The 25,475-nt window shown below is 45.6% G+C and overlaps 1 protein-coding gene across 8 annotated transcripts in view; it reads left to right on the top strand.

The window, feature by feature from the left end:
• The window catches only part of LOC146856160 (hyaluronidase-like), a 331,244-nt gene extending 306,625 nt beyond the window's left edge, over positions 1-24,619 (top strand). For all 8 annotated transcript variants that reach the window (XM_085654208.1, XM_085654210.1, XM_085654216.1 and 5 more), the window contains one exon: positions 18,907-24,619. In XM_085654208.1, coding sequence (XP_085510334.1) covers positions 18,907-19,284 — 378 coding nt within the window. In that variant the 3' untranslated portion in view covers positions 19,285-24,619. The remainder of the gene's footprint in view (positions 1-18,906) is intronic.
• Positions 24,620-25,475: the final 856 nt, after the last annotated feature.

Genomic DNA, 25,475 nt, shown 5'->3' on the forward strand with positions numbered 1-25,475 from the left:
CAGAAAAAACAAGGCAATACAACATTGATTAAAATGATGCTGACCTTAAGAGAGGTCAAATGTATTTGGATCTCTGTTCTTTGTAAAAATGACAGAAGGAAAAAAGGTGGAGGTCAGATTGCATGGATAAATTGTCACATGGGCATGGTGTCAAGTCATTAAAGTAATACTTTTTTGCGTGGAAGGCCAGCATCAAGGGGATTAGGTTGGTACGGAACCTTAGAAGGATAAACCTGTGCTCTAAATGTTATTACAAATTCCAAATACAAATATTCGCCCTCCCTTAAAGGTAAGATCAAATAGTAAAGTTTTATAGTCGTACTTACACAATGGGATTCCTTCCTTTCATGGGATGCCTTTGCAAAGAATAAAACCGTAAGCCTCTTTTTGGGGAATTTAGAACAAGAACTCGGATTTCTGTTTAGTTCAAGTACGCCTAGCGAGTGCAAAGTGAATTTAACATACTCTAGCCAGGCAATTGTATGTGCATTTTCCAGTGACAGGCAATTTTGTATAATATTCTGGTTGAGATCCACTGTATCACTTTTCCATATTGAATGTCACAGCATAATCGGGGCTAATCTCACCGTGTCGGTCACATAGGACAAATCCAACTCTAAGTGGGAGACGTAGTTAGAAAATGCAGCAGGAGGCAAAGCAACCCTCTTGAAGAAGCCATTCTCAATCTTCTGGAGGGAGTCTATTGGTGCGATACCCCACACCCCTGCCCCATATGTTGTGGCCGAGATTGTTTGCCACTATAGAGCTTTCAAACCCTCAAACCACTTCACTGATGCACTACCTCCTATCCTCTTCAATAAAATCATAATCTCCATACTCCCACTCTGAACTAAGAATGTAAATGCATCACATCTACAGGGCAAAATCCCCGACTGGCTAAAATCGGGGCAGGTCACCCCTACCCTGAAACAAACAATGGCCGATCCAACCAACCTTAACAATTTTTGCCCTATTTTCAACATGCCGACTCTGGCAAAGCTTCTTGAGATATATGTATACGTCCAGCTCTGTAACCACATTGAGCAATTCCATCATTTCGACCGATTCTAATCTGGCTTCCACTCTGGGCATAGCATGGAATCGCCCTGACACCTATAGTGGACAATGCTTTAAAAATGTTGGATAAAAATGAATCATGCTTATTAATCCTCTAGGACCTATCCTCAGCATTTGATACAGTTAATCGTGACCACCTACTTGACTTACTAGAGCACAGGATGGGTATGTCAGGGTCTGTCCTAAACTACTTCACCTCTTTTCTTTGATATAGAACACAAAAAGTCAAAGTAAATCAGTCCCTCTCTAAGACTGCCGGTTCACACTTGGGGTCCCACAAGGCCCCTCCTTCTCACCCACCATCTTTAGTCTATTCATGGAGCCACTAAAAGAAATCCTAATTTCATAGAACATTCACTACCATTTGTATGTTGATGATATCCAACTTTATCTGAAGGTCTCCGCCCCTGAAGACATCTGATCCCTTAATCCTATTCTTCAAAATACCACAAATTGGCAGTCATACAACCACCTCAAACTTAACACTCAAAAATCTGAGTTACTTTTAATTGCCCCTCCTAATAAGTTACACATTGTCAATGAATGGAAGAAGCAATTAACAGCATTCATTTGCACACCACAATTTATCGATTCAGCAAGATCACTAGGAATTACTCTGGACAAAAACTTCAATATGCAAAAGTACATTAGTCCCTGTTAGAAATGGGAGTCTCTAGTTGGCAATGGTTTGCACTGTTGTCCACGTAGGGGGCCTTCTTCCTAGTCCGGGTAAGGGGGATTCATTTCTAAAATAACCCCTGCTCACCCCCTTGTTAGCTTGGCACGCGCAGACAGGCTTATCTCAGAGGCAGTGTGTATGTAAAGTCTTTGTGCATACATACAGCAACACAGTGAAAACACTACAAATGGACACCATACCAGTTTAAAAGAATAAGCAATTCTTTATCTAAACCAAACAAGACCAAAAATGACAAAAATCCAACATGCAATACTGTAAAAATAATTACTTTCTAAGATAACCTTTAAATGGCAGAAATAGCTAAAAAACACAGTTCTTCCGAGTTGTGAGCTCTGTCTGGGGCTACAGCGATGCTGAAAACAACAGAGCCTAACAATTCTAGCTGACCACGTTCATGCGGGTCAGCTAAAGCGTCAACAGAATTGAAAACAGTACCCTTCTCGTTGCGGCTGACACATTGGTGCGAGCCAGTTGGGGCAACTGTCGCGGTTGCGTTGCAAAATGAAGCGGTGCAGGTTGCAGTGCCCTCACAATGCGGTGCAGGCAGCGGCTCGGTGAGACAGGGTGAGACGGTGCGGGATGCGAAGCTGGCAGGTTGCGTTGCAGGCGACGGAGCCGGTCGATGTTTGGGTCGGGGAGCAACTGTGTCAGTGACGCCCAGGCAGGGTGAAGTAAGGCGGGCGGAATGCATAACCCACTGGAAGCGGTGCAAGCAACAGCTCGGTGACATTAGTCAAAATGGCATTAGTGAGACCAAGTAGGCAGTGCGAAGTGCGGCGGTGCCTTCTGCAGGACCTTCAGTACACAGAATCCTGCGACGGACTCGGAGACAGTCGGTTGCCCTTTCCTTCTGCGGTGACTTAAACCAGCGGTTCCAGAGACGGTGCCCAGAAGGATGGTGACGTCTTTGCTGCTCCTAAGACCTCTTAAACAGGGTGCAAGCTCCACTTCCAAGCCCTTGGAGATACTTTCTCAAGCAGGATACACACACAGTTCCTCTCCTTGGCAGAAACAGCTACTGCAGGCCAACCCCAGACAGTACTCAGCAAAGGAACAGTACTCCTCCTCCAGTTTCATCCAGTTCTTCTCCTTGGCAGAGGTTCCTCTTGAAGTCCAAAAGTGATATAAAATTCTGGGGTCTGGGCCCCACTTTCTAAAGCACAAAATCCTTTGTTCTCTGGTGGCAGAGAAGACCTTTGCCCAGCCAAAACCTGTTATGTCCTCTCTGTTGCAGCTTCCTGGCAGGAGGTGGAGACAGCATTGTCCAAGGAAGATCAGGCCCATTCAGGTGTGAAAGGAATCTCCTTCTCCTACTCTAAATGCAGCCCAGGCCTATTCAGCCCAGCCCTGACTCACCCTGGAAAAGCAGGACACACCTCACCCCCCGCAAGTGGCTGTTTGAACAGAATTCACATACCCAGCCCCGTCACTCCAAAGCCAGACAGTCAGCACACAAACCTAGCAGAGGCACACAGGATGACTATTTTCTAAAAGTGGTATTTTCAAACACAGAATGTAAAAAGCATGCTTCCTAAAAGATGCATCTTTAGATTCTGAGTTCAGGCACACTAAACTTTATTTTCTGGTCCCAATGGGAAGTTATAGTTATATGATGTTATAAATCAACTCCCATTGTATCCTGTGGGACAGAAAGCCTTTCAATAGTGAAAAACTAAATTTGCAGTATTTCACTATCAGGCCATGTCACACACATCAGGACATGTCCTACCTTTCACATACACTGCACTTTGCCCCCGGGGGTGCCTTGGGCCACCCTCAGGGATGACTCACATGTAAGAAAAGGGAAGGTTTGGGCCTGGCAAGTGGGTGCACTTGCCAAGTCGACATAGCAGTACTAGACTGCACAGAGACACTGCAGTGGCAGGTCTGAGTTACCTTTGAAAGGCTGCTTGTGTGGGTGGCACAATCAGTGCTGCAAGTCCACTAACCCCACTTGGTTTACAGGCCCTGGGCACACACAGTGCATTGTACTAGGGGCTTAATAGTAAACCAAATAAGCCAAGTATGGAAACATTAGTCCAAGACAACAATTTACAGAGGGAACACTTGCACTGTGGCACTGAACAGTAGTGGCAAAGTGCCCAAAGCATCTAGACCAGCAAAAACGAAGTCCAACGCACAGCAAAAACACAGGAGGCAAAGGCAAGAAATACAGGGGAAACCCACGCCAATGATGCCAGGTCAAACAGTCCCACTACTATGGGAGCCAACCTTGAAATTAACAAGTTAAGAAAACAAAAACCTTTCTTATCCCAAAAAGACCTCAAGTCTGCTGTGCAAACCCTCGTGATTCCCAGATTGGACTATGAAGGTGCAAGCCCTCTTTAGCCTGCTCAGATCCACTACAGCCCCATTAAGGGTCTCCCTCTACTCTGCAGTAAGACTCATTACAGGATCAAAAAGGAAGAATCACATTGCTCCTGACATGACATCCCTCATCTGGCTCAGTACAGCACACATGCAAACTCAGAAAAGGATGGAGAAATTAAAGCATTTCTCCTTCCTTGTGCCTAATTGAAAAGGGCACAGTTTTATCACGTTAAACCCAATCTACTTTATTTAGTAAATTGGGTTTAGCGTGAGAAACCATGGGTGGTTGCATGGGAACGCCCATGCTCCACCCTTGGCACGCCCCCATTGAGCTGCTTTGCATTACTTTTCCGTTATTTTCAGTGGTAAACCAGTTTAGCGCTGCAAAGTAAATAGGGAAAAAAATGAGTTTGCGACGATTTGCAACACTTTTGTGATACAAACACGGCACAACATCTAAGTAAATCTCCCCCACAAAGCTCTACACTTCAGTACCCCAAGCTATATCACTAAGAAGCTTGAACTTGTGGGCGGCTCAAGATCCTCTTGAAGCTCCAGCACCTTACTACTTAAACCACAGAGATTCTTCAGGAAGAAAACCTACAATAGAGCTTTCTCTGGCATTGCCCTCCGTATTTGGAACTCTCTTTCCCGAAATAAGAATGATTCCTTTAACTACATCTTTCAAGTAAGTAGTCAAACTTCTATTTATGACCAATTTTCCAGAACAGACCTTCAGAATTTTCGTTTTATGATAAAGCTTTTCTATTGTCATATATGTATATAGAACATGTTTAACTGATATATAGGTTTGTGCCTTCATTATAGCCTTATAGCCCGCCGTAGCGGGCTATACCGGCTGTTAAAGGCCCGCTGCAGCGTTAAAGGCCCGAGCCGAAGGCGAGGGACTTTAACAAAGCAGAGGGACTTTAAAAGCCGGTATAGCTCTGCTACGAAGGGCCATAAGGCTATTAGAACATTCTGCCACTAGAGGGCAGAATGTTCTAACAAAACAAAGCCTTCAGGGAGCGCAGGGGATTGAAATCCCATCAGGCTCCCTGAAGCCTTTGTTCACAGCCAGAGCTGTGAACAAAGACACATTGGAATGTTGGTGCTCCGGGCTTATACCAGCCATTATAAGCCCGGAGCACTCCATTGTTTTCAATGGAGCTCCCAACATTCCAATGTTCTAATCACTAGTAAAGCACTCTGATACCCACAAGGGTCACGTTTGCACTCTATAAAACATTTTTTTTTAAATAAAAATTCCTAGGCGAAATTCTGTATGCCTTTGATAACCGTGGGATGAAACGAGAGGAAGAATTGTCCAGCGAAAATGAATGACAGCACTGAAAGATTGCTGCCCATGTTTCACAGAAATCAATTGAATTCAGAGTTACCAGGGATATTGCCTTAAACTTTCTAGTATATTTTCTCTTTACTTAGGGAATCTCTGAGAGTTGTTTGCTCAATTGTTAATTTTCTCACAATGTCTATTTACTAGCTAAAACTCTGACTTGAAACTACTGGATCATTTTAGAACTATGTGTACATATGTTGATGATTTATTTGTATGCAATTCAATGTCCTATGTGGAACACATGTAACAATGATAGTTTCATAATTTCTCAAATGTATTGGTTTAACTCATATATGGTACCCATGTACATTTTGAAAGAATGGACACAATTAATCATGTACATTCTGGCAGAATGGACACAATTAACTTAAAACAGATTTTAAAGAACACAGGTCTTTTCCTCACAGAACTCAAAGGTCCAGATGTATTAAGGTTTTTTGCAAAAATCTTATTACAAATCGAAAAAGTCTTTCTGACTCATGAATGGCCATTTGCAACTATTTCTAAATTGCATATGGGAAGCGGTACAACAAGGATGTCCCCCCTTAAATTGCGAGTCACAATCCAATCTATCAATGGTTTGTTACTACAATTGCAGTCGCAAACCATTGATCAGTCACCCACTCCTGAGTTAGGGAACTAACTGATTCATAAAAGGGAAACTGTTCCTGTGCAAAAGCTTCTCCTTCGAATCACTTAAGGCAGAGTCTGCCCTTCGGGTGGGGAACAGTAGTCGCAGGGGCCACCCCAGGCACTCCCCATGGTCTTCCTAGCATGTCTATGTTTTTCAAAGGAGCACCTGTCCCAGCTCCTGATGCTGACATCCGGGGAATGTGAGTGCAGAAATAAATGTCTGCTGTCCAGCGCGTGGATTCATCATTGCGTTCACAGCTATATCTAGTGGCAAAATGCAATCTGCCTCAGCAATATGCATGAGACAGGAGGTTTTGTGACCCTCCACGAATATTCATTTTTTGGTACAGCTGATCAGTTCATCAGCTGCATTGCAAAATAATGGGCAGGTCGCAAAAGTTGGTTCATAATTTTAAATAAATCAGACATGGGATATCTTACATATGACCACTCATCAATAAGAGCAATGTTGAACCAGATGATTCTGCTACCCGACAGAACAATCTCAAACAGCCCTTTCCTTGGGAAACTAAAAGAAAAGCATTTTCTCAGATCTTCACCTTCTTTAAAGAAGACAGACTGCTATCAGACCAATATACTTGGTTTCACGCAGTGAGGGGGAAGGGATCTGCTCTACTCTCCATCTGAAAACCACAGTAGATAGAACGTGTGTTGCAGAAGTTAGTCTTGTTGATGTGTCTGCTTCTTGTGACACAGTTTATCACCTTTGAGGTATACTAAAAGGAATGGGAATCTTGGACTAGATCCTCTCCTACCTCTCCAATAGATCGAGCATCCACTCACTTACATTATCAAGTTTGGGGCAATCTAGGATCAAGCATTGCGCCACTCATTGTCAACGTCTACTTCAGCCTACTTCCAGCACTCTTTGATTCACTCAACATGACATGCTGCAACTATGCAGATGACATAATGTTCATCCTGGAATTGGACAATCCGAGTGCTCCTGATAACAGGACTAGAAAGGTATCTCTGAGCCATTGACCAATGGATGTTAACAGATTACATTGAAATAAATACAGCCAAACCAGGGATCCTCCTGCCTGGAACTGGAAGAACGACCATCTTCTTACAGTCTGACTCCTGGAACTTTGATCTCCAATAATGACAATGATAGAAGTGACTAACACGGAAGCGATTATGGACTCTAGCCCTTAAAAAGCTCTGGAGAGATAGTGGAAACACAGCCTGTGGTATAGTTTGGTGAAGGTTCATTTGGATTCCTTAACTACTTCAGCTCCACTAAACATTACCAAAAGTCATAATAAGAGTGGTTTAATAATCTACAAGTTGTCCTGTTTCTGTGTTGAACTGAGACAACTATCCCGCAATTCCATCGGCCCCATTTGGCTAAGACAGTTCAGAGTATCTTGTAATAAAAATCTATGCTAGTTTTCGCGAGTGGTCATCTCTGGCATGGCTCCGGATAAGAATTGTATCCACTTATTAAGAATTAAGCACCCATTTCCAGACACTGTTTGAGTCATGAATTGCAGTCTGACCATAGCATGGGTAGAGTCTAGCCAACACGTATATAATTAACCGCCCATTCCTTTTCAGCACTACAAATGCTCTATAAAGAAATATATTGAACTGCTCTTACTAAGTCTTAGGCAAAAGAGAACCGAAATATAAGTATATTACCTCCATTAATTGAGTCAATGAGAAATTTGACACACACTGTACTAAGACATACATATCAAAAGTGTTGAATCCAGCAGAACTGTGATGTGACCCAATGATCCACTCTCCTATGTATATGCATAATGTCCTAAATCCATCAGAAATGAAATGTAATGAAACACTTGTGTCAAATGCTCCTGTTCCTCTGCCCAACAGAGCAATGCCATTATTCTTAAATTAATATACCGTATGCTAAGTATGTGCTTGAGTGGCATGATTGCTTCTATGACAAATTGCATGACAGACTGTATGACCATCCACATGACAGCATCTCTTATTATGTGAAAGCTTGCTATCTCTCACTCCTTTAATTTCCACCTAATGCATAGGCACAGAGACAAACATGATAAAAGAACATCTCTGGTCCGTATGCACAGCACCCCACTACCCATATAGGCCATATAACAAACACGTTCTTTCATCTGTAACTCTTCTCTAGAGTAGTATGCTACCCATCTGCAAAGTGCTTCAGAGCCTCACCAGGGGTACGAAGTGTTGTATGAATGCAACTATAATGCAAGGGACCCGAGTTCTATGCAGTAAGAATGCATAGCTGCTATTATGCCTTACTTTGGATTTTAGGATCTATAGTGGCTGTCGATCTGTGGAACAAAACATATGAATTAAAAGCGCTTTACAGCAAAACAAGTACAAAATTAATGTTGACTCAATGGGCTATATTGAGATCTTTAAATTTGACAAAAAACATATGGGCATATATAGCACACCGTAAACAGTTATCAGTATACTTTGAACATATATATATATCTTCGTCAATGAGAGTAATCCTTCAATGAGATCACTTCAGACAGTAATCCAAAAGAGTAAGACGACCTTCTTTGCTCTTCAGCAGTTTTTATTAAAGTTATAGATGAATAAAAAACTTGTTACCAGCATACAACTTGCCAGCCGACACGTGTTTCGTCTTTTTCTAAGACTTTCTCAAGGCATGGATGTTGAAATCGAACATCAGCAAAACAACTGGGCCCAAATAGAAAAAACCGTCACGTCTTGCAATAAATCAATCGACGCGCTCACACAAGACAGTTCTTGTAGTTAGTGCAATAGTTCTCCCTGTGAGTCTCTATAGGGATTGAAAACGTATCACTGTCCAATGTATATAGACACCTTCCATTAGTAATTACACACGGTGCAACCTAGTATGTTAGGACCTTTAATCCATGTTTAACGAGTGGCCAATCCGCCAACAATTAAATCACTCAAACCCTCCTGCTGTAACTTATTTTGGTTTCTACAATATGGTCCCTACGGGACCCCCGCTGCCATACGGTTCTACATACAGTACCTCATGATTGAGGTTTGCCTGCTACAGTCAAAGAAAATTCTGCAATGTGCCCCGATTCCGATTGGAGTTATGTCTGTGCTATATATATCATAGGTCTCAGGCGTAGAAAATTCTCAGGAGTGAGAGCTAATTAATGTATGTGATGACATCACAGGAAGTGATGAACATGAACTTTGGCACAATGACAGCACAGTTAGTAAGCGTAGTGAAATGATTTAAACAATGATATACATAAAAAATTGACAGAAGGGGCCGTGGCTTGGGAAGCCATAATGGCGGACGCAGCTTGAACGAGCTCCGCGCGTCCGCCTCCTTAATCCGCCACTTACCAACTCGGTGCACCCAGCCGATGACAAGGTATTAGTGTATCCGGTGCGAGACGGAAATCTGGTTGCTGGTGGCCGGCTGTGTGTGGCTGCTGGAGCTATCTAGGAGGCGTCGTCGACCAGGCCTGGCGCCGCGGGTGGCTCCGGGCCTCCGTGAGATGCCGCAGACACCTGGACCGGGGCCTGCCTTGAGGTGAGGAGCCGGGAGGCACAGGGGGGCCAAGGCGAGCATTGCGGGTGCATTCGCTTCCCGCCATGCCGGGGCCGCTACTGCGGGTTCTGGTTGCAGGGGAACCTTGCGGGCCGGCCCGATCATGGTTGGGGCCGCGGGGTTGGGCCAGACTGGGGCCCGGTTGGTTGGAGATGGCCGATGGGTTCCCAGAGCTAGGGGTTCTGGGGTGGTACTCCTCGTGGCGAGGCCTCCCTGGTGGCATTTCTGAGCTTACCCCGGGGTACAATGCCCGGGAGCCGGCGTGCGGCCGGCGGGGTTCCTGCTGCCCGTTGGCAGCGCCACGTGTGCTTGGAGCCTCGAGTTCCGGGCCTCGCCATCGGCCTGACTGCAGCATCGTATAGGCCACCTGTACACAGATCCCGGCTGTGACACTAGAGACACGTGCGTCACCCGCTTGGACTCCCCTGGGCACTTCATTATCGCTACTTGGCATAGAGAGTATCATTGGCACCGCCTGGCTGGTGACGCAGGTGACGCACAGTACCACCTTCAGCCAACAGTGGACACACTGTGTGCCTCATTTTTGCGTGACAAACGAGGATTATCTTGCAGAGCTGAGGCTGCTGGGGGGGGGGTGACAAATGCAAAAAGAACAATTGATGAACAGAATGCAGAACAATGTCATACATTCACCCCAGTACAGAGATCTGGGCCTAAATCCATCGTTTTTTTGCCCACCATGCTATTCCAGTTTCGACCCAGCCCTATGCAAATCAGTCTTGATCCTGCGCCCAATGGGAACAGTTCAGCCCGAACTGCCAGGCCAGGTCCTCCCTGGACTGGAAACAAGCATCGTAGGACCGGTTTTGGGCTTTCAGCCCTCATCAGCCAGGATAGCTTGACTCCAGTGGCATGGAGAGCATGAGACCCACGTCTGGGCATGCCCGTCTCACTCGGGGTTACAAATGCAAAAAGAACATATGATGGACAGAATGCAGAACAATGTCATACATTCACCCCAGTACAGAGATCTGTACTGGCGGGCTGGTGGCCCGGCGCGGTAGGTCCCACTAGAGGAGCCTACTTGGTTTTCGGCTGTGGGTTGTGGAGGCGGCTGGGCTAGGCCTGGTACAGCTTGTGACCTAGCAGTGGGGATTTCCGTGAGGACTTGTCCGGCCCGAACTGCCAGGCCAGGTCCTCCCTGGACTGGAAACAAGCATCGTAGGACCGTTTTTGGGCTTTCAACCCTCATCAGCCAGGATAGCTTGACTCCAGTGGCATGGAGAGCACGAGACCCACGTCTGGGCATTCCCTTCCCACTTGGGGTGACAAATGCAAAAAGAACAATTGATGGACAGAATGCAAAACAATGTCATACATTCACCCCAGTACAGAGATCTGGGCCTAAATCCATCGTTATTTTGCTCACCATGCCATTCCAGTTTGGACCCAGCCATATACAGAATGCAGAACAATGTCATACATTCATCCCCAGTACAGAGATATGGGCCTAAATCCATCGTTTTTTTGCTCATCATGCCATTCCAGTTTGGACCCAGCCATATGCAAATCAGTCTTGACGCTGCTCCCAATGGGAACAGTCCAGCCCGAACTGCCAGGCCAGGTCCTCCCTGGACTGGAAACAAGCATCGTAGGACCGGTTTCGAGCTTTCAGCCCTCATCCGCCAGGTTAGCTTGACTCCAGTGGCATGGAGAGCACGAGACCCACGTCTGGCCATGCCCGTCCCACTCGGGGTGACAAATGCAAAAAGAACAATTGATGGACATAATACAGAACAATGTCATACATTCACCCCAGTACAGAGATCTGTACTGGCGGGCTGGTGGTCCGGCACGGTAGGTCCCACTAGAGGAGCCTACTTGGTTTTCTGCTGTGGGTTGTGGAGGCGGCTGGGCTAGGCCTGGTACGGCTTGTGACCTAGCAGTGGGGATTTCCGTGAGGACTAGTCCGGCCCGAACTGCCAGGCCAGGTCCTCCCTGGACAGGAAACAAGCATCGTAGGACCTGTTTTGGGCTTTCAACCCTCATCAGCCAAGATAGCTTGACTCCAGTGGCATGGAGTGCACGAGACCCACGTCTGGGCATGCCCGTCCCACTCGGGGTGACAAATGCAAAAAGAACAATTGATAGACGTAATACAGAACAATGTCATACATTCACCCCAGTACAGAGATCTGTACTGGCGGGCTGGTGGTCCAGCACGGTAGGTCCCACTAGAGGAGCCTACTTGGTTTTCTGCTGTGGGTTGTGGAGGCGGCTGGGCTAGGCCTGGTACGGCTTGTGACCTAGCAGTGGGGATTTCCGTGAGGACTAGTCCGGCCTGAACTGCCAGGCCAGGTCCTCCCTGGACAGGAAACAAGCATCGTAGGACCTGTTTTGGGCTTTCAACCCTCATCAGTCAGGATAGCTTGACTCCAGTGGCATGGAGAACACGAGACCCACGTCTGGGCATTCCCTTCCCACTCGGGGTGACAAATGCAAAAAGAACAATTGATGGACAGAATGCAGAACAATGTCATACATTCACCCCAGTACAGAGATCTGTACTGGCGGGCTGGTGGTCCGGCGTGGTAGGTTCCACTAGAGGAGCCTACTTGGTTTTCTGCTGTGGCTTGTGGAGGCAGCTGGGCTAGGCCTGGTACGACGTGTGACCTTGCAGTGGGGATTTCCGTGAGGACTAGTCCATTGCGCTTTCTCCGGTGCCCCCTACGTGGTGGATTGGTGCAGCCGTGATCCCGTGCCCAGCCGAATCCTAACCAGAGTCTTCTTGTGGTGGCTGTGACAAGAGTTTGCAATGGGGAAGGATAAGCCTAACGCCTCGAGCCAGAACAGAGCACCATGGACCAATATGCCATGTTAGCAAGTGGCGGTTTCCCATCTAGCCCAATCCCAGAAAATGCAGCTTTGTTTGCGGCCATCACTGAGGCGAGAGACATGCTGGAGGCTAAGATCGGCGCAGTGGGCACCGAAGTTTTCTTTTTACGTCAGGAGCTGAAGAAAGCTGTGGATCGGATCACTGAAGCTGAGATGAAAGTGTCCACAGTAGAAGACAATGTTATGACCCTCCAGCAGCGTGTCAATAAATCGACGGCCATCTCTCAAGAATTAGCCACTCGGGCGGAGGATGCAGAAGGCCACGCATGGCGCAATAACTTATGCTTTGTTGGTTTTCCAGAAGGCTGCGAGGGTAACTCTATGAACCACTTCCTTACCTCGTGGCTCAAGGATCTGCTGCCTGCCGAACTGCTCTCCACGTGGTTCGTAGTCGATAGAGCTCAACGGGTGCTCACTTGGATGCCGCCTACTGGGGAGGCTCCGCGGCCGGTTATCGCCAGGTTGCTCAATTATGCAAACAGAGCTGCAGTGTTGCAGTTTGCACGATCGCACAGGGATACACTCATCTTTGACTCCAAGTCCATACTGATCTTCCCGGACTATACCTGCTTGGTACAGCAGCAGCAGCAATCCTTCACGGCAGTGAAAAAGCATCTACAAGACCTGAATGTCTCATACATGCTGCTAGATCCGGCCAGACTCCACGTGGTGTATAATTATAAGACATTCTTCTTTGACTCACCTGAAGCGGTCTTTGGTTGGTCTGACGAGTGGATGCATTTGAAACTTCATTCCCCGCCGCCGCTGGAATCTGACTCCTCCAGAAGCTCACAAACGAATAGACCATGTAGAACGAAATCCAAGCCACGACACCGTTCTGGGTTGACACGACGATCATCCAGCCCTGAGCGCATGCCTTGATTACCTTACGCTAGCATGGTTACCAATGGAGTGCAGTTGACTTGGAGCAGTTCAAAACGAACCCGTCTATCCGGCACCGGGTAGAGGTGGAAGCGTTCCTCTATGGTTGAACTGACCCGGACACGTGTACCCCACTGTTAAGGTTCTACAGGCTGTTGGGATCCATTAAAGGAAGGGTTTTAGGATCTATATTCAAGGTCCTGGGCCATTCTCTACCGAGACAAATGCTCTGATTTCCTGGGGGTATCGGGGGGGGGAGGGGTGATGGGCGGGAAGGGTGTTGTTCGGGTTTAGAGTTTAGTCGTTTTTTTCTATTTCTTCACACACGCAGACACATGTCCCACTCTCCACCAGGCAGGCCAGTCTATCTGGTTCCAATACCGTACATAAGGCCTCCCAGCCAGTAACTTCCCACATGACTGAATTAACCGCAGTAACATGGAATGTCTGAGGTCTGCTTGATAAAATAAAGCGAGGGGTCATTCTACGAGAGGCCAAACGTTATGGAGTTGATATCCTTCTCTTGCAGGAGACTCGCCTCTTGAGTAATAAGGCCCCATGCCTGCCCCGGTTTGGGTATCAGGTGTATCATTCAGGATTCACTAGGGTTTCTCAGGGAACAGCCATTCTGATTCACCACCGTGTTCCGTACCTCCACATTAAACACTGGGTAGATCCTGGAGGCCGATATGTCCTTTTGACGGGTACACTCTATGGGGAACCACTAAACTTGGGCAGTATCTATGCACCCCCACCTCTGGGAAACACATTTGTAGAGAACATCTCTCGCCAGTGGGGCGAACTTCCATAGGGCCTATCTCCTCTGGGAGGCGACTGGAACAACACTATGGCACCTCCTGATAGGAGCCGTGGAGCCGGTGTAGGTTCTACAGCCCCGACTTCTAAACTGTCGTTGCTTGCTGGGAAGTTGGGGTGGGCAGATTTATGGCAAGAATACCATCCCGCTGAGACAGGCTACACGTATATGTCCATGGCTCCATGTCCCCCCTAGATTATCTATTTGCACCACACACCTATATCTATAGGTTTTCCCACCTCCCCAGAGGGTTGTCAGATCATTCCCCAGTCAGGGCGACACTCCACTTGTACGTACAGAGGCCCTGCTTTTGGTGGCGAATGTCCCCATGGCACCTCCGAGATCATGACTATCAAGAGTGCCTGACCGGTGACTTCAAGAGTATCTAACCCTGTACACTTACTCCACTCCAACCAAGGAGGCCCTATAGGAGGCATGCAAGGCTACACACAATGGGGTGGACATTAGTTACAGGACAAATGACAAGCGTAAGCTCTCTGCCCAGAGGACGGAGCTGGAAGATCAATGTACATTACTCGAGTTGCAATACACATCGGACCCGAGTCTTACCCTTTTTTGTAATCTTTCACAATGGCTACACCGACACCTTATGGATGAGGCTAAGGATATATGGTTGGCATCTCAACACCGAATATACCAGTGGGGGGACAAATCGAGCAAAATGTTACATAGACTCTGTCAGGCAGGTAACACCTCAGCCGTGGTCCCAACCATTAAAGGTAGTGACGGTGTTTTGCATTCATCTCCCGCAGTGGTGGTTACCAAATTTGCACATTACTTCACCACACTATATACACAGAGGCAACAGCTCTCGGAGGACCTCATAGCAGAATTCATTTGCGATATTCCCCCCGGAAATTGACTGATCAAATGCGGGATCACATGGATTCCCCCATTACGGTGGATGACTTAACAGCAGCGTTATCTGCGATGCGGCCTGATCGGACCCCAGGTCCCAACGGGTTCCCCATAGAATTTCTTCATTCTCATATTTTTACTTAGGTCCACATATGTTGGACACAATACATGAGGCCCTTGACATGAAATCTTTGCCCCGGGACTGGTGTCAGGCGGAGATAGTTTTCTTTTTAAAAGTAGGCTGTCCTCCAGACGAGCCATCTTCCTACTGCCCTATTTCCCTAATTAATTTTGAACCCAAACTCCTGGGGAAGGTTTTAGCAGATCACCTGCGGACCTGCATTAAAGAGTTGGTCCACTTGGATCAATCTGGCTTTATGCCACATCGAGCTACCCGCCACAATATTCGCCGGGTCCATAACGCTATGGCTTTGGTCCCTGAGCTGGGACATCCCCACGTCATACTCCTTGCAGATATAGTTAAGGCCTTTGATTCCTTGAGCTGGGAGTATCTATTCCAGCTTCTGGAGGCTAGTAATTTTGGCCCGTGTTTTCGGGCATACGTACACCTGCTGTATACTAAACCTATGGCTTGGGTCCGTGTTGCCGGTCAGTGCTCTCCCCCTTTCCCCATTGGCCGCGGTACACGTCAGGGTTGCCCCCTGTCTACACTCCTATTCGCCTTGGCAGTAGAACCCCATGCTATATGGGTTTGCCGTGATTCTGTGCTCCGGGGTTTCGACTGGCCCAACTCACAACCAGATCGTATAGCACTATATGCCGACGATGTTTTATTTTTCATGACCGACCCATGGATATCGGGCCAGCGCATTTTACAAATTCTTCGAGTATTTGGCCAGACCATCAGCCTCCTTACGAACCCCTCCAAATCTGTGTTATTCCCAGTCTGCGGGCAGCATGGTAGAGGTATATGGGCATCTCAGCTTAGACATGCTACGGATGGCTTCCAATATCTGGGGGTATATGTTTCTTCCTGCCACGAGACGTCCTGGATGAGAAATATCAATCCCCTTCTTGCTCGGCTTCAGGAAGAGACCTCCATATGGTCTTCCCTACCTCTCTCGTTGTATGGACGTTTGGCAATTTTTAAAATGGTATCTCTCCCCAGGATGCTTTATCAACTCCAAAATTTTACGTATTAAATTACGCGGTCCTGGTTCGCGCAAATAAATACTACACTTAATAAATTCCTCTGAGGTGGAGGTGCGGTATGAGTAGCTCTGCAGACATGTATACATTCTACATACTGTGGAGGTATTGCTGCTGCTGATGTATACTCCTATTACGCAGCCTCTCATCTCCTGGTCATAAGCGACTGGTGGTATAATACGCCTACAGACCAGACGTATGCCCTGGAACAAGCAGTAATGACAGGGACTCCTCTCCTACGGTTGTTATACAGCACGCAGAAACTTGATTCTCTGCCCCAGGCTAGTAGAAAGACGATCCGGTTATGGAGATATGTGGTCTGCTGGATGGGATGGAGGGGGTGCCTGACCCAGGCTACGCCATTGTGGCAGGATAATTACCGGTGAAAGGTGACAGCTACTCTAGGAGATGTTATTCGAGGCACAACATTAAAATCTTTCTAGCAGCTCCAGGAAGAGTTCCAACTTCATAAAACTCAATTCTATAAATATCTCCAGTTCCACCACGCGCTCACTCCATTGATGCAACACATAGATGACCTCCCTGAATTTCACCCACTGGAGCCCGCCTTAATATGGGGGACCTGGGCACTCACAAAAAAAGGCAGGTTTATCAAACACTGACTACACATGCCACCACTACCCTCCATATGACCAGGAGGACATGGCAAGATGACATTCCTGAACTGACTGATGATGATTGGGCAGAAGCTATCGCAAGTCCTAGGGGCGCTGCGGTGTCCTCCAGATACCATCTTATCCAATTTAAATTTGTGCATAGGGTATACTATACACACCTTCGCCTTTGGAGGATGGGAGTTATAGCTTCCCCACTGAGCCTACGTTGTGACAGGGAGGAGGGATCATATTTTCACACGGTGTGGGGCCGGCCTGCAATACATCGCTTCTGGTGCAGGGTTCAGACTTGCCTCATGGAGGTACTGTCATGGGACCTCCCGCTGGATCCTCGACTGTTCCTTCTTCATAGCACTGAAGATATAGGGGGGATCCAGTACAAGCAACACTTACTTTTCCTAGCGCTCACGATTGCCAAGCGGGATATCGCTCAGTTTTGGAAAGGAACTTTCCCGCTGACAATGGGGAAATGGTGTGGGGCACTTGACACTTGCATGGGGGCAGAAATAGCAGTCTTCCAGTCACGGGGATGCCCACAAAAGCACAGGAAAATGTGGTCTAGATAGGCTACCTACCAGGGTATAGATCTTCCCTCGCAAACCCCTTAAGAATCTGCCTCTATTGGTTGTTAATGGCCATTTCATACGATATTATGTCTGACTTTTATTTTTATTGAGTACATGTTGTCAATAATATTTGCCAATGCTGGGGGGGTGGGACAGTCAGCGTGAAGTTTTGGTTTTTACATATGTTCTGTACGCAAAGTGTATCCTACAGGTATCCCGATTTATGTGACATGCTATCATCCTGTATGCGATTAATATATGTCAGTTACTCTCTGGCGAGGTACTTCGAAAATTTAACATAACATGTTTAAAAAAAAAAAAACAATTGATAGAATAGCATCATCAGGTTACTAAGGTGAACTTCAGGCTTACAAAAATAGTGGAACAGGACTCTGACGTGCCGAAAGCAGCTCTCTAGTCAGGAGCCTTCTCTTGTGGTGGAATTGCTTTTAGAAACCTCTACATCTCTCAGAAGCTGCTATAGATCAGTCCTCTGACCAGAGCCATACTTAGAATTCAGTTCCTTTCCCTTCTCACCAGGTGTGACATTTAGTCTGCTATTAGACCTCAAACGACTTCAAATGTGTGAGTCTCCCTCATAATTAGTGAGACTTAAGATTTCTGCTATATCAGATGCTTAAAAAAACATAAAATGGTTTATATATAATTTATCATGGTACCGAAGAGCTGTGATGTCATCAAAAGGTGGTTTGCAGTGCTTTACAAAATGATGTACAAATCGCCTTCATTAATAAATATTTGCAGGGGTCCCAGGTGCTGAACCTACAATCTCTGGGCTGTATCACATATAGTTAGCACTTCAGCTATATTTTTGGGCAGAGTGGTGTCTAAGGTACTTAAAGAGCTAGACCAGGTCTATTGTACTACCTTAGAAAGCGGTAAATGGAAATCTTCTAAAATATCTTTGAAAGCATGTAATGCTTTTGGCTGGAAATGTGGTGGCATTTGTTTACAGATCAAAAAGAAATTACTAAATAACTTACACAAAAGCAACATCACAACATATTTGAAACATAATGGGGCACAACTCTTCTAAGCAGACTGAACACAACACAATCACAATAAAACAGTTCACAGTGCATTAATGCAGCAAAAAAACACAGCAGCACAAATCACTTCACCACCACAACAAAATGCCACACAACAAATGTACACAAACGTTCGTCACACGTTATCACCTCCAGATTCCTGTTTTCATAATATGGTGGAAAAAGATGTTTGGAGCAAGTGACTGCCTTAAATTCACAACTATAGACATTAAATAGCCCCAGTCAAAAATGCTGTTTAATACACTGCTCTGCCTTTTAGAATGACAAGCAACCTAATGTGGAGCGTTTTTCAAAAATACATTACTCCTGCTCATTAAAAAACAATATGAAACTGATGCACGTTCAACAGTTTATTAATTGAGCTTATTGTTTCTGTTTTACAGGAGACGTGCCAAACTCTGGACAAATATTTGAGGGATGTATTAAATCCTTATATCATAAATGTGACGCTGGCAACAAAAATGTGCAGCGAACTGCTGTGTGGGGGCAAAGCAGCCTGTGCCAGGAAGTCATGGAATAGCAACGATTACCTGCACCTGAATCCACAGATTTTCGAAATAAAAACAGAGGCATCTGGGAACTATTCGGTCATTGGCCAGCCAACTGCAGAAGAGGTCCAGAGACTGGACGAGAAATTTATGTGTAACTGCTACACGGGTAGTGACTGTAAGCAGGAAGCAAACCTGAATCGTATCACAGAAGTCTCCATCTGCACTACCCAAGACATCTGCATTAAGGCAGGTGCTATAGGACACCCATGATCAAAACGCATGCCTATAGCGAGCAGTCATGCATATTTTGCAAATTTAGGTATAATTTGAACTGCTGATAAACTGCTTCTCATGGCTAAGGTTCATATTTGCCTGGTTTGCATAGACGGCACCATTGTTTTGGAAGCCTAGGGGGGAGATTCTGAAACATTGGAGCATATTTACAAGCCCCTATTGCCTCCAGAGCATTATTTTTTTCTGATTCTCTCGTGCCGTAGTGAAAATCCCCATATTTACAAGGTGGCGCTAAGCCACTTAGCGTGACTTAATGCCACCTTGTAAATATGCCCCTTTCCGCCACAGTCGTCTGCGGCAAAGGGTGATTAAATGGGTGTTGCTGTAGGCGTTCCACCCTAAACCCATTGTTTTTTGACACTGCCCCATATTTACAAGGTATTAAAATGGCGACACGAGGCATTCTGCAGCACACATTAAAAGAGCAAATAGCCATTACTGATTGTCTATGAGCCGGAGGGTGTCCTTTCCTGCACATAAACCATCGTCTCTGCAGCACAGGCCCCCTTGCAACATGGCGGAAGGGTGCCTGTGCTGGCGTTATACAGCTTTTCTTGCCCCAACTCTTGTAAATATATCGCATCCCCGAGTTTCAAAATTGTCAGAGTGCGGTGCTGCCAAATTTAGCGTAGCTCCGCACTCTAACATTTCTTGTAAACATACCCCTTTTTGCGCAGGCGTGGCATCACAGAAGTGACGCTGACCAGCATTAATTATTTTTTCGGATTCACTTAGTGCAAAACTTGTTTTGCGCTGGAAAGAACCCAAATGTAATGCAAAGCAGCATGAAACTCTGCTTTGCATTACTTTGCGTTAAGGGGGGGTTACATGGGTGGTGCATGGGCATTCCCATGCAGCCACTCATGCTTTTTGACACTACACCCTATCTACTAACATTATTAGACAGGGATAGAGCCAAAAAGTAATGCAGCTGAAAAGCTGGCGTTAAAAAAGAAAGGTGTTTTCATTTCTCCTTTTTTGCACAGCACTGTGCAGCATACATACAAAGTAGGAAAAGCTTTAAGGTGTGTCTAGCCATAGTATTTTGTACAGGAAGGGTACCCTTCCTGTACAAAACATATGCTAGACTCACAAACGTTCTTGATTCGCGAAGTTCTGACACGTGACTTACGTGTCACAAAGGAGTTGCACAGCCCCATGCACATTTGTGTCAAATTTAAACACGTACTCAATAGTAAACTCTGGTTCATCCAATTTTTATTCTATGCTCTATTCATGTTAGTCCGTCACATCACAGAAAATAAGTTTCCAAATTTTCTTGCATCTTAATTGCTCTTGAATTGCCCATCCGGGCCTGTCCTTAGGCACGTGTAGAAACTTTGTTAATCCATTATTTTACTTCACCCAATGCATTTCGGTCTTGTCGACCTTCCTCAGGAGCATCTACAATTATTAAAAAATACATTCATCAACCACATATCATTTATATATAACAGTGATTCAACACCAACATAAATTGTGCCTAAACCCCATACTCTTGATTCAACCTTACAACAAATATGACTACTCCTGTGCTTCCCCATTCATCTTTCCCCACACAAATCCTATACTTTCAACTTCTGTGCTCCCCTCGTCCTTTAACCAAAACATATCACACGTCCCTCTACAGATCTAATCACCCGTAAAAGTGACGTTCCACCCATCGGTAACACCACCTATCTCACTCTCCCCTGCTCCCCAGTTTGTACCTGTAATCATCTGCCGTTGTTTTCAAACGGTGAAACCGCCTTCTAAAAACGCCATGTTCAAACCACCCACTCCGCGAAGCATCCGGTTTTTAAGCCGAACGCTTCTCTCCCATATTTGGTGTAGCTCCGCACTCTAACATTTCTTGTAAACATGCCCCTTTTTGCGCAGGCGTGGCATCACAGAAGTGACGCTAACCAGCATTAATTATTTTTTCTGATTCACTTATCAGTGCAAAACTTGTTTTGCGCTGGAAAGTACCCAAATGTAATGCAAAGCAGCATGAAACTCTGCTTTGCATTACTTTGCGATAAGGGGGGGGGGGTTACGTGGGTGGTGCATGGGCATTCCCATGCAGCCACTCATGCTTTTTGACACTAAACCCTATCTACTAACATTAGGAGACAGGGATAGAGCCGAAAAGTAATGCAGCTGAAAAGCTGGCGTTAAAAAAGAGGTGTTTTCATTTCTCCTTTTTTTTCCCTAACTTTGCCTGCATGCAGCGCAGGGCAGCATACATACAAAGTAGGAAACGCTTTAAGGTGTGTCTAGCCATAGTATTTTGAAAACATATGCTAGACTCACAAATGTATCCCAGCACTATGGTGTTAAAGGTTGTGCCTGGCGCACAGCAGCTGAAATCAGCGGCTGCGCTAGGGAGAGGGGAGGAGAGTGTCTTATCTCTGAATACAGTGCTCTCCTGCTCCCTCCCTGTCATGGGACGCAGCACAGCCTCTTTGGGTGCTGTGCTGCGTTCCATGATTTGTTTCAGAATCTGAGCCCTATGCTCCAATTTACTAACAATGTATGTGGCTTTTTTGAGGGGTTTGCATCACAAAAGCGACACAAACCCAGCGCAAAATGTTGTATTGCGATTCACTTTTGAACACAAATCGTGATTTATGTGGGAAAGTTGTATAAAGTAATCCTCGGCGGGAAACTCTGCTCCGCCAACGGAGTTTGCAGAGATTTGCCTACTCCGTGACGCACATGGAGTACGCAAAAACTCCATCTCCGTGGCGGAGCGGAATTAGCCGCTACCTCTCCCCTCCCAAATGCTTTTAAAAGATATAATGAAGGCACTTACCTGTGTTTTGGCCGCTCTCCTTCCTGCTCATCTCGCGTCCTCAACGTTCTTCATTAAAAAAAACCACCACGTTGTACGTCTTGAGGGTGAGCATGCGCAAGACTTACAACGTAGTGATTTTTTTTATGAAGAACGTCGAGGATGCGAGAGGAGCAGGAAGGAGAGCGGCCAGGCAGGGTAGGCGGCAGAAACACTGGTAAGTGCCTTCTTCAGGGCACAAGTCCTAAAAAAAGAAGTGGGGGGACGCTGACGTCACGACAGGAAGTGACGTCACGAAAGGTGGCTTGCACCATCAGACACATTGCCTCCCCTCGCTCACCCCTTAGATGCGATCGCATCAGAGAAGCCAGCGCGTGAGCAGCGTTCTGAAGGAGCTCCGATCTCACCCAGAGAGGCCAAAGAGTGAATGTGTGGCTCCATTTATCAAGCTCCTGGTATAATAAGTGGGGGGACGCCGTCCACCCGCGTGGTACCCCGACTCGAGCCCTGGCCTTCTTTATATATTTTTTAGGCATTTGGGAGTGGGGAGGGAGCGGAGCGGAGCTACGAGTAGCTCCACATCGTTTTTTAAAAACTGTGTGTAGCTACACGTAGAGGCACTACGCTGAATCCACCCAGGATTAATGTAAAGTAGTATGACGCAGCGTCAAGGGAGTTTACCATAGATGTCGTAGTCAACCACCCATGGTTTTTGGCACAAATACGATCTCCTAATATTTGCAAGCAGGGATTAGCGACAAAAACCTGCTTCCACCTTGAGACAGACACAGCGGAGCAAGATTTAAAACTCTCCACATTTTCCAACCTTGCATGTGGCTGCACTGTGCAGCATACCTACAAAATGGCAAAAGTATCATAGCATTGTTTTTGTTCTATTCTTGACAGAAGGAGTGCACCAGATGCAAGGGTGTGTGCCCTGGTGCAAAGCAGCGAAAAGTTCACAAGAGCAGGGGAACAGAAAACCAGCATCATATCTTAGTTGATAAGGTGCTGTCTTCCACTCTGCTATTGATGCAACGGAGCACAGAAACTTTGTTTGCTGTATTGCTTTAGACCAAAAGCTAGTAAATCTGCACAAGAGACTAACATACTATTCCCATTGGCAAACCAAGGATGCGCAGTTTACACTGACTTATTTGTGAATTCAGTTTGCATTGTGACTTACATGCTGATAAGTTGCATTGCAAATTGAAGATTCAAATGTCAGGTATGTCGCAATTTGTGAACCCCAGCTATTGGCTGCCAGTGCAGGGACGGAGGCCTGCAAGAGACAGCAGATCTCTGTCCCTGCATTTGCATTCAAAAATGGGAACCTGCTTTTTTCTTTCTTAGAAGGCAGCCAGTTTCCTTTAAAGGAACCGATGCTGCTTAAACCAAAAAAAAGGATATTTCCCTCTGGTGAAGCATCGTGGAGTGTAGGCAGTAGTCACAATCTCTGACTGCTCCCACTAGATCACTCGAAAGGATTCTCATAGGGAAAAGTGTTCCAAGGTGACCCTTCCACATTGAAAATCATTTGCCACTTCCTTCGAGGGTTCGGTAACTGATCGTTGGTTTGTGACTGCAATTGCTTTGCAAACCATTGATACATACCGTATCAATTCAGAAGGAACATCACTTTTATACGCTTTTCGAATTGAAAATTTGTATCGGTCACAAAAGCCCTCTCCCGAGTTTTGAATCAATTTCTGACTCATAAGCCATTTGTGAATAGTGAAAAATATATTTTTCAATAGCACACACTGGGATTTTGTGACTGACAGCCTTTGTGACTGCAAAATACCTTGTACATCTGGCCTCACTACCGCGTCATGCTGACTAAGCAGTGCAAAAACACAGGCAGGAACTGACCATCTGCAAACACATCAGCCTCATTTGATTAGAGCATAAAAAGCATGTGCACCAACTAACCAGTGAAAAAATATGTTCTCTCACTGGCCAGTGCAACAATCATTTACACCAACTAATCAGTACAAAAACATTTACACATAGTGACCTGTGTAAAAGCATTTGCTCTAACTTATCAATTAGAAGTTAATATTGGAATCATCTGACTAGTGCAAAAAGTACATTGGCACTCACTGGTAGTACAAAATTATGTGCAACAATTCCCCACTGCAAAACACATTTGCACAAATGATCAGTTGGGAAACATTTTTACTGATTGCCTGGTGTGAAAACTACACTTATAACGGCTGACGATCCAATAAAAAACAAGTACACCCCCCGAGCAGTGGAAAAATGACATTTTACACTGGTCAGTCAATGTAAATGTAAGTTTGCACCAGGCAGAAAGTGCAAGTAAAGATGGAAAAATGCACAAACATCCATCAAAACTGCCCAAACCCAGTGCAGTCTATGTAAACCAGCATGAACCTCAAGTATGAATAACGCATTTCTGATCAAAAAATAAAGTAGCAATCTAGAGGCATGTTCTCAAGATGATAATTATTCTGCATCTGTCAAATCATGTTCATTAATTGGTCAAAGAAATAAAAATTAATTGCTTGCTGCCCATCAAGAGTCTGTATTCATTGTACTGCATGATTACGTGAAGTGACAGCTCGTTGATCACCATCACTGTGTCTGATATAACTTGTATTGTTTAGTGATTCAGTAAAATACAATTATGGATGTTTTCAAGGACAATAGAAGCCAAAAACTTGCAAAACGTGAGACAGGAAGTCAAAGGCATCATTATAAGTCAAAGGCATCATTATATCGAATTGTGTTTTTATTGAAGGCCTGATTTGGAGTTTGGCGGATGGATGCTCCTTCACAAACGTGACAGATATCCCGTCTGTCTCAATACAAGAGTGTTAGGATGTAATACACTTGCAATAAGGTGGACTGTTTGCCAACCTCTAAACCTTCCCTGCTTTTTCCAAATTTGGAGCCTTGCTAGGGCTCTTAAACTGGCAGGAGTCTATTTTCTTGCACTTACAAGGCTCCCTACTGTTTAAAAAGTAGGTGTACCACAGGAGTGGATACCATTGAGCAGGATGGTGAGGAGGTCCAGTGGTCTGTATTGGAGGACATGTTTATGAATATATGGCTAAACATCATATGGTATAGTACTGCAAAATCATTAAAACAATCAATGAACTTCCACTCACTTAGAGAGTGCACTTACAATTTCAGTCAAACAAGTCTAATCCAATTTTCAATTGAGTATTTTCCCGGTAAATATGAGCAGTGTGTTCTGAAGCTGATTGTGTGTGCTTTGCCTGTTAGTGAGATCCATCCATGAAATATAATTAGGAGTTTAGCACATCCCAAAAATAATAAATTGTGCCTTTGAGAAATGGTTCGTGATTCTGGAGCTAGTAAATTTGTTTCCCCTCTTTCTTGCCAGGAAATCTTTCCATTTCTT

The sequence above is a fragment of the Triturus cristatus genome, chromosome 4_1 (genome assembly GCF_964204655.1).
Source record: "Triturus cristatus chromosome 4_1, aTriCri1.1, whole genome shotgun sequence".
Classification (NCBI taxonomy): domain Eukaryota; kingdom Metazoa; phylum Chordata; class Amphibia; order Caudata; family Salamandridae; genus Triturus; species Triturus cristatus.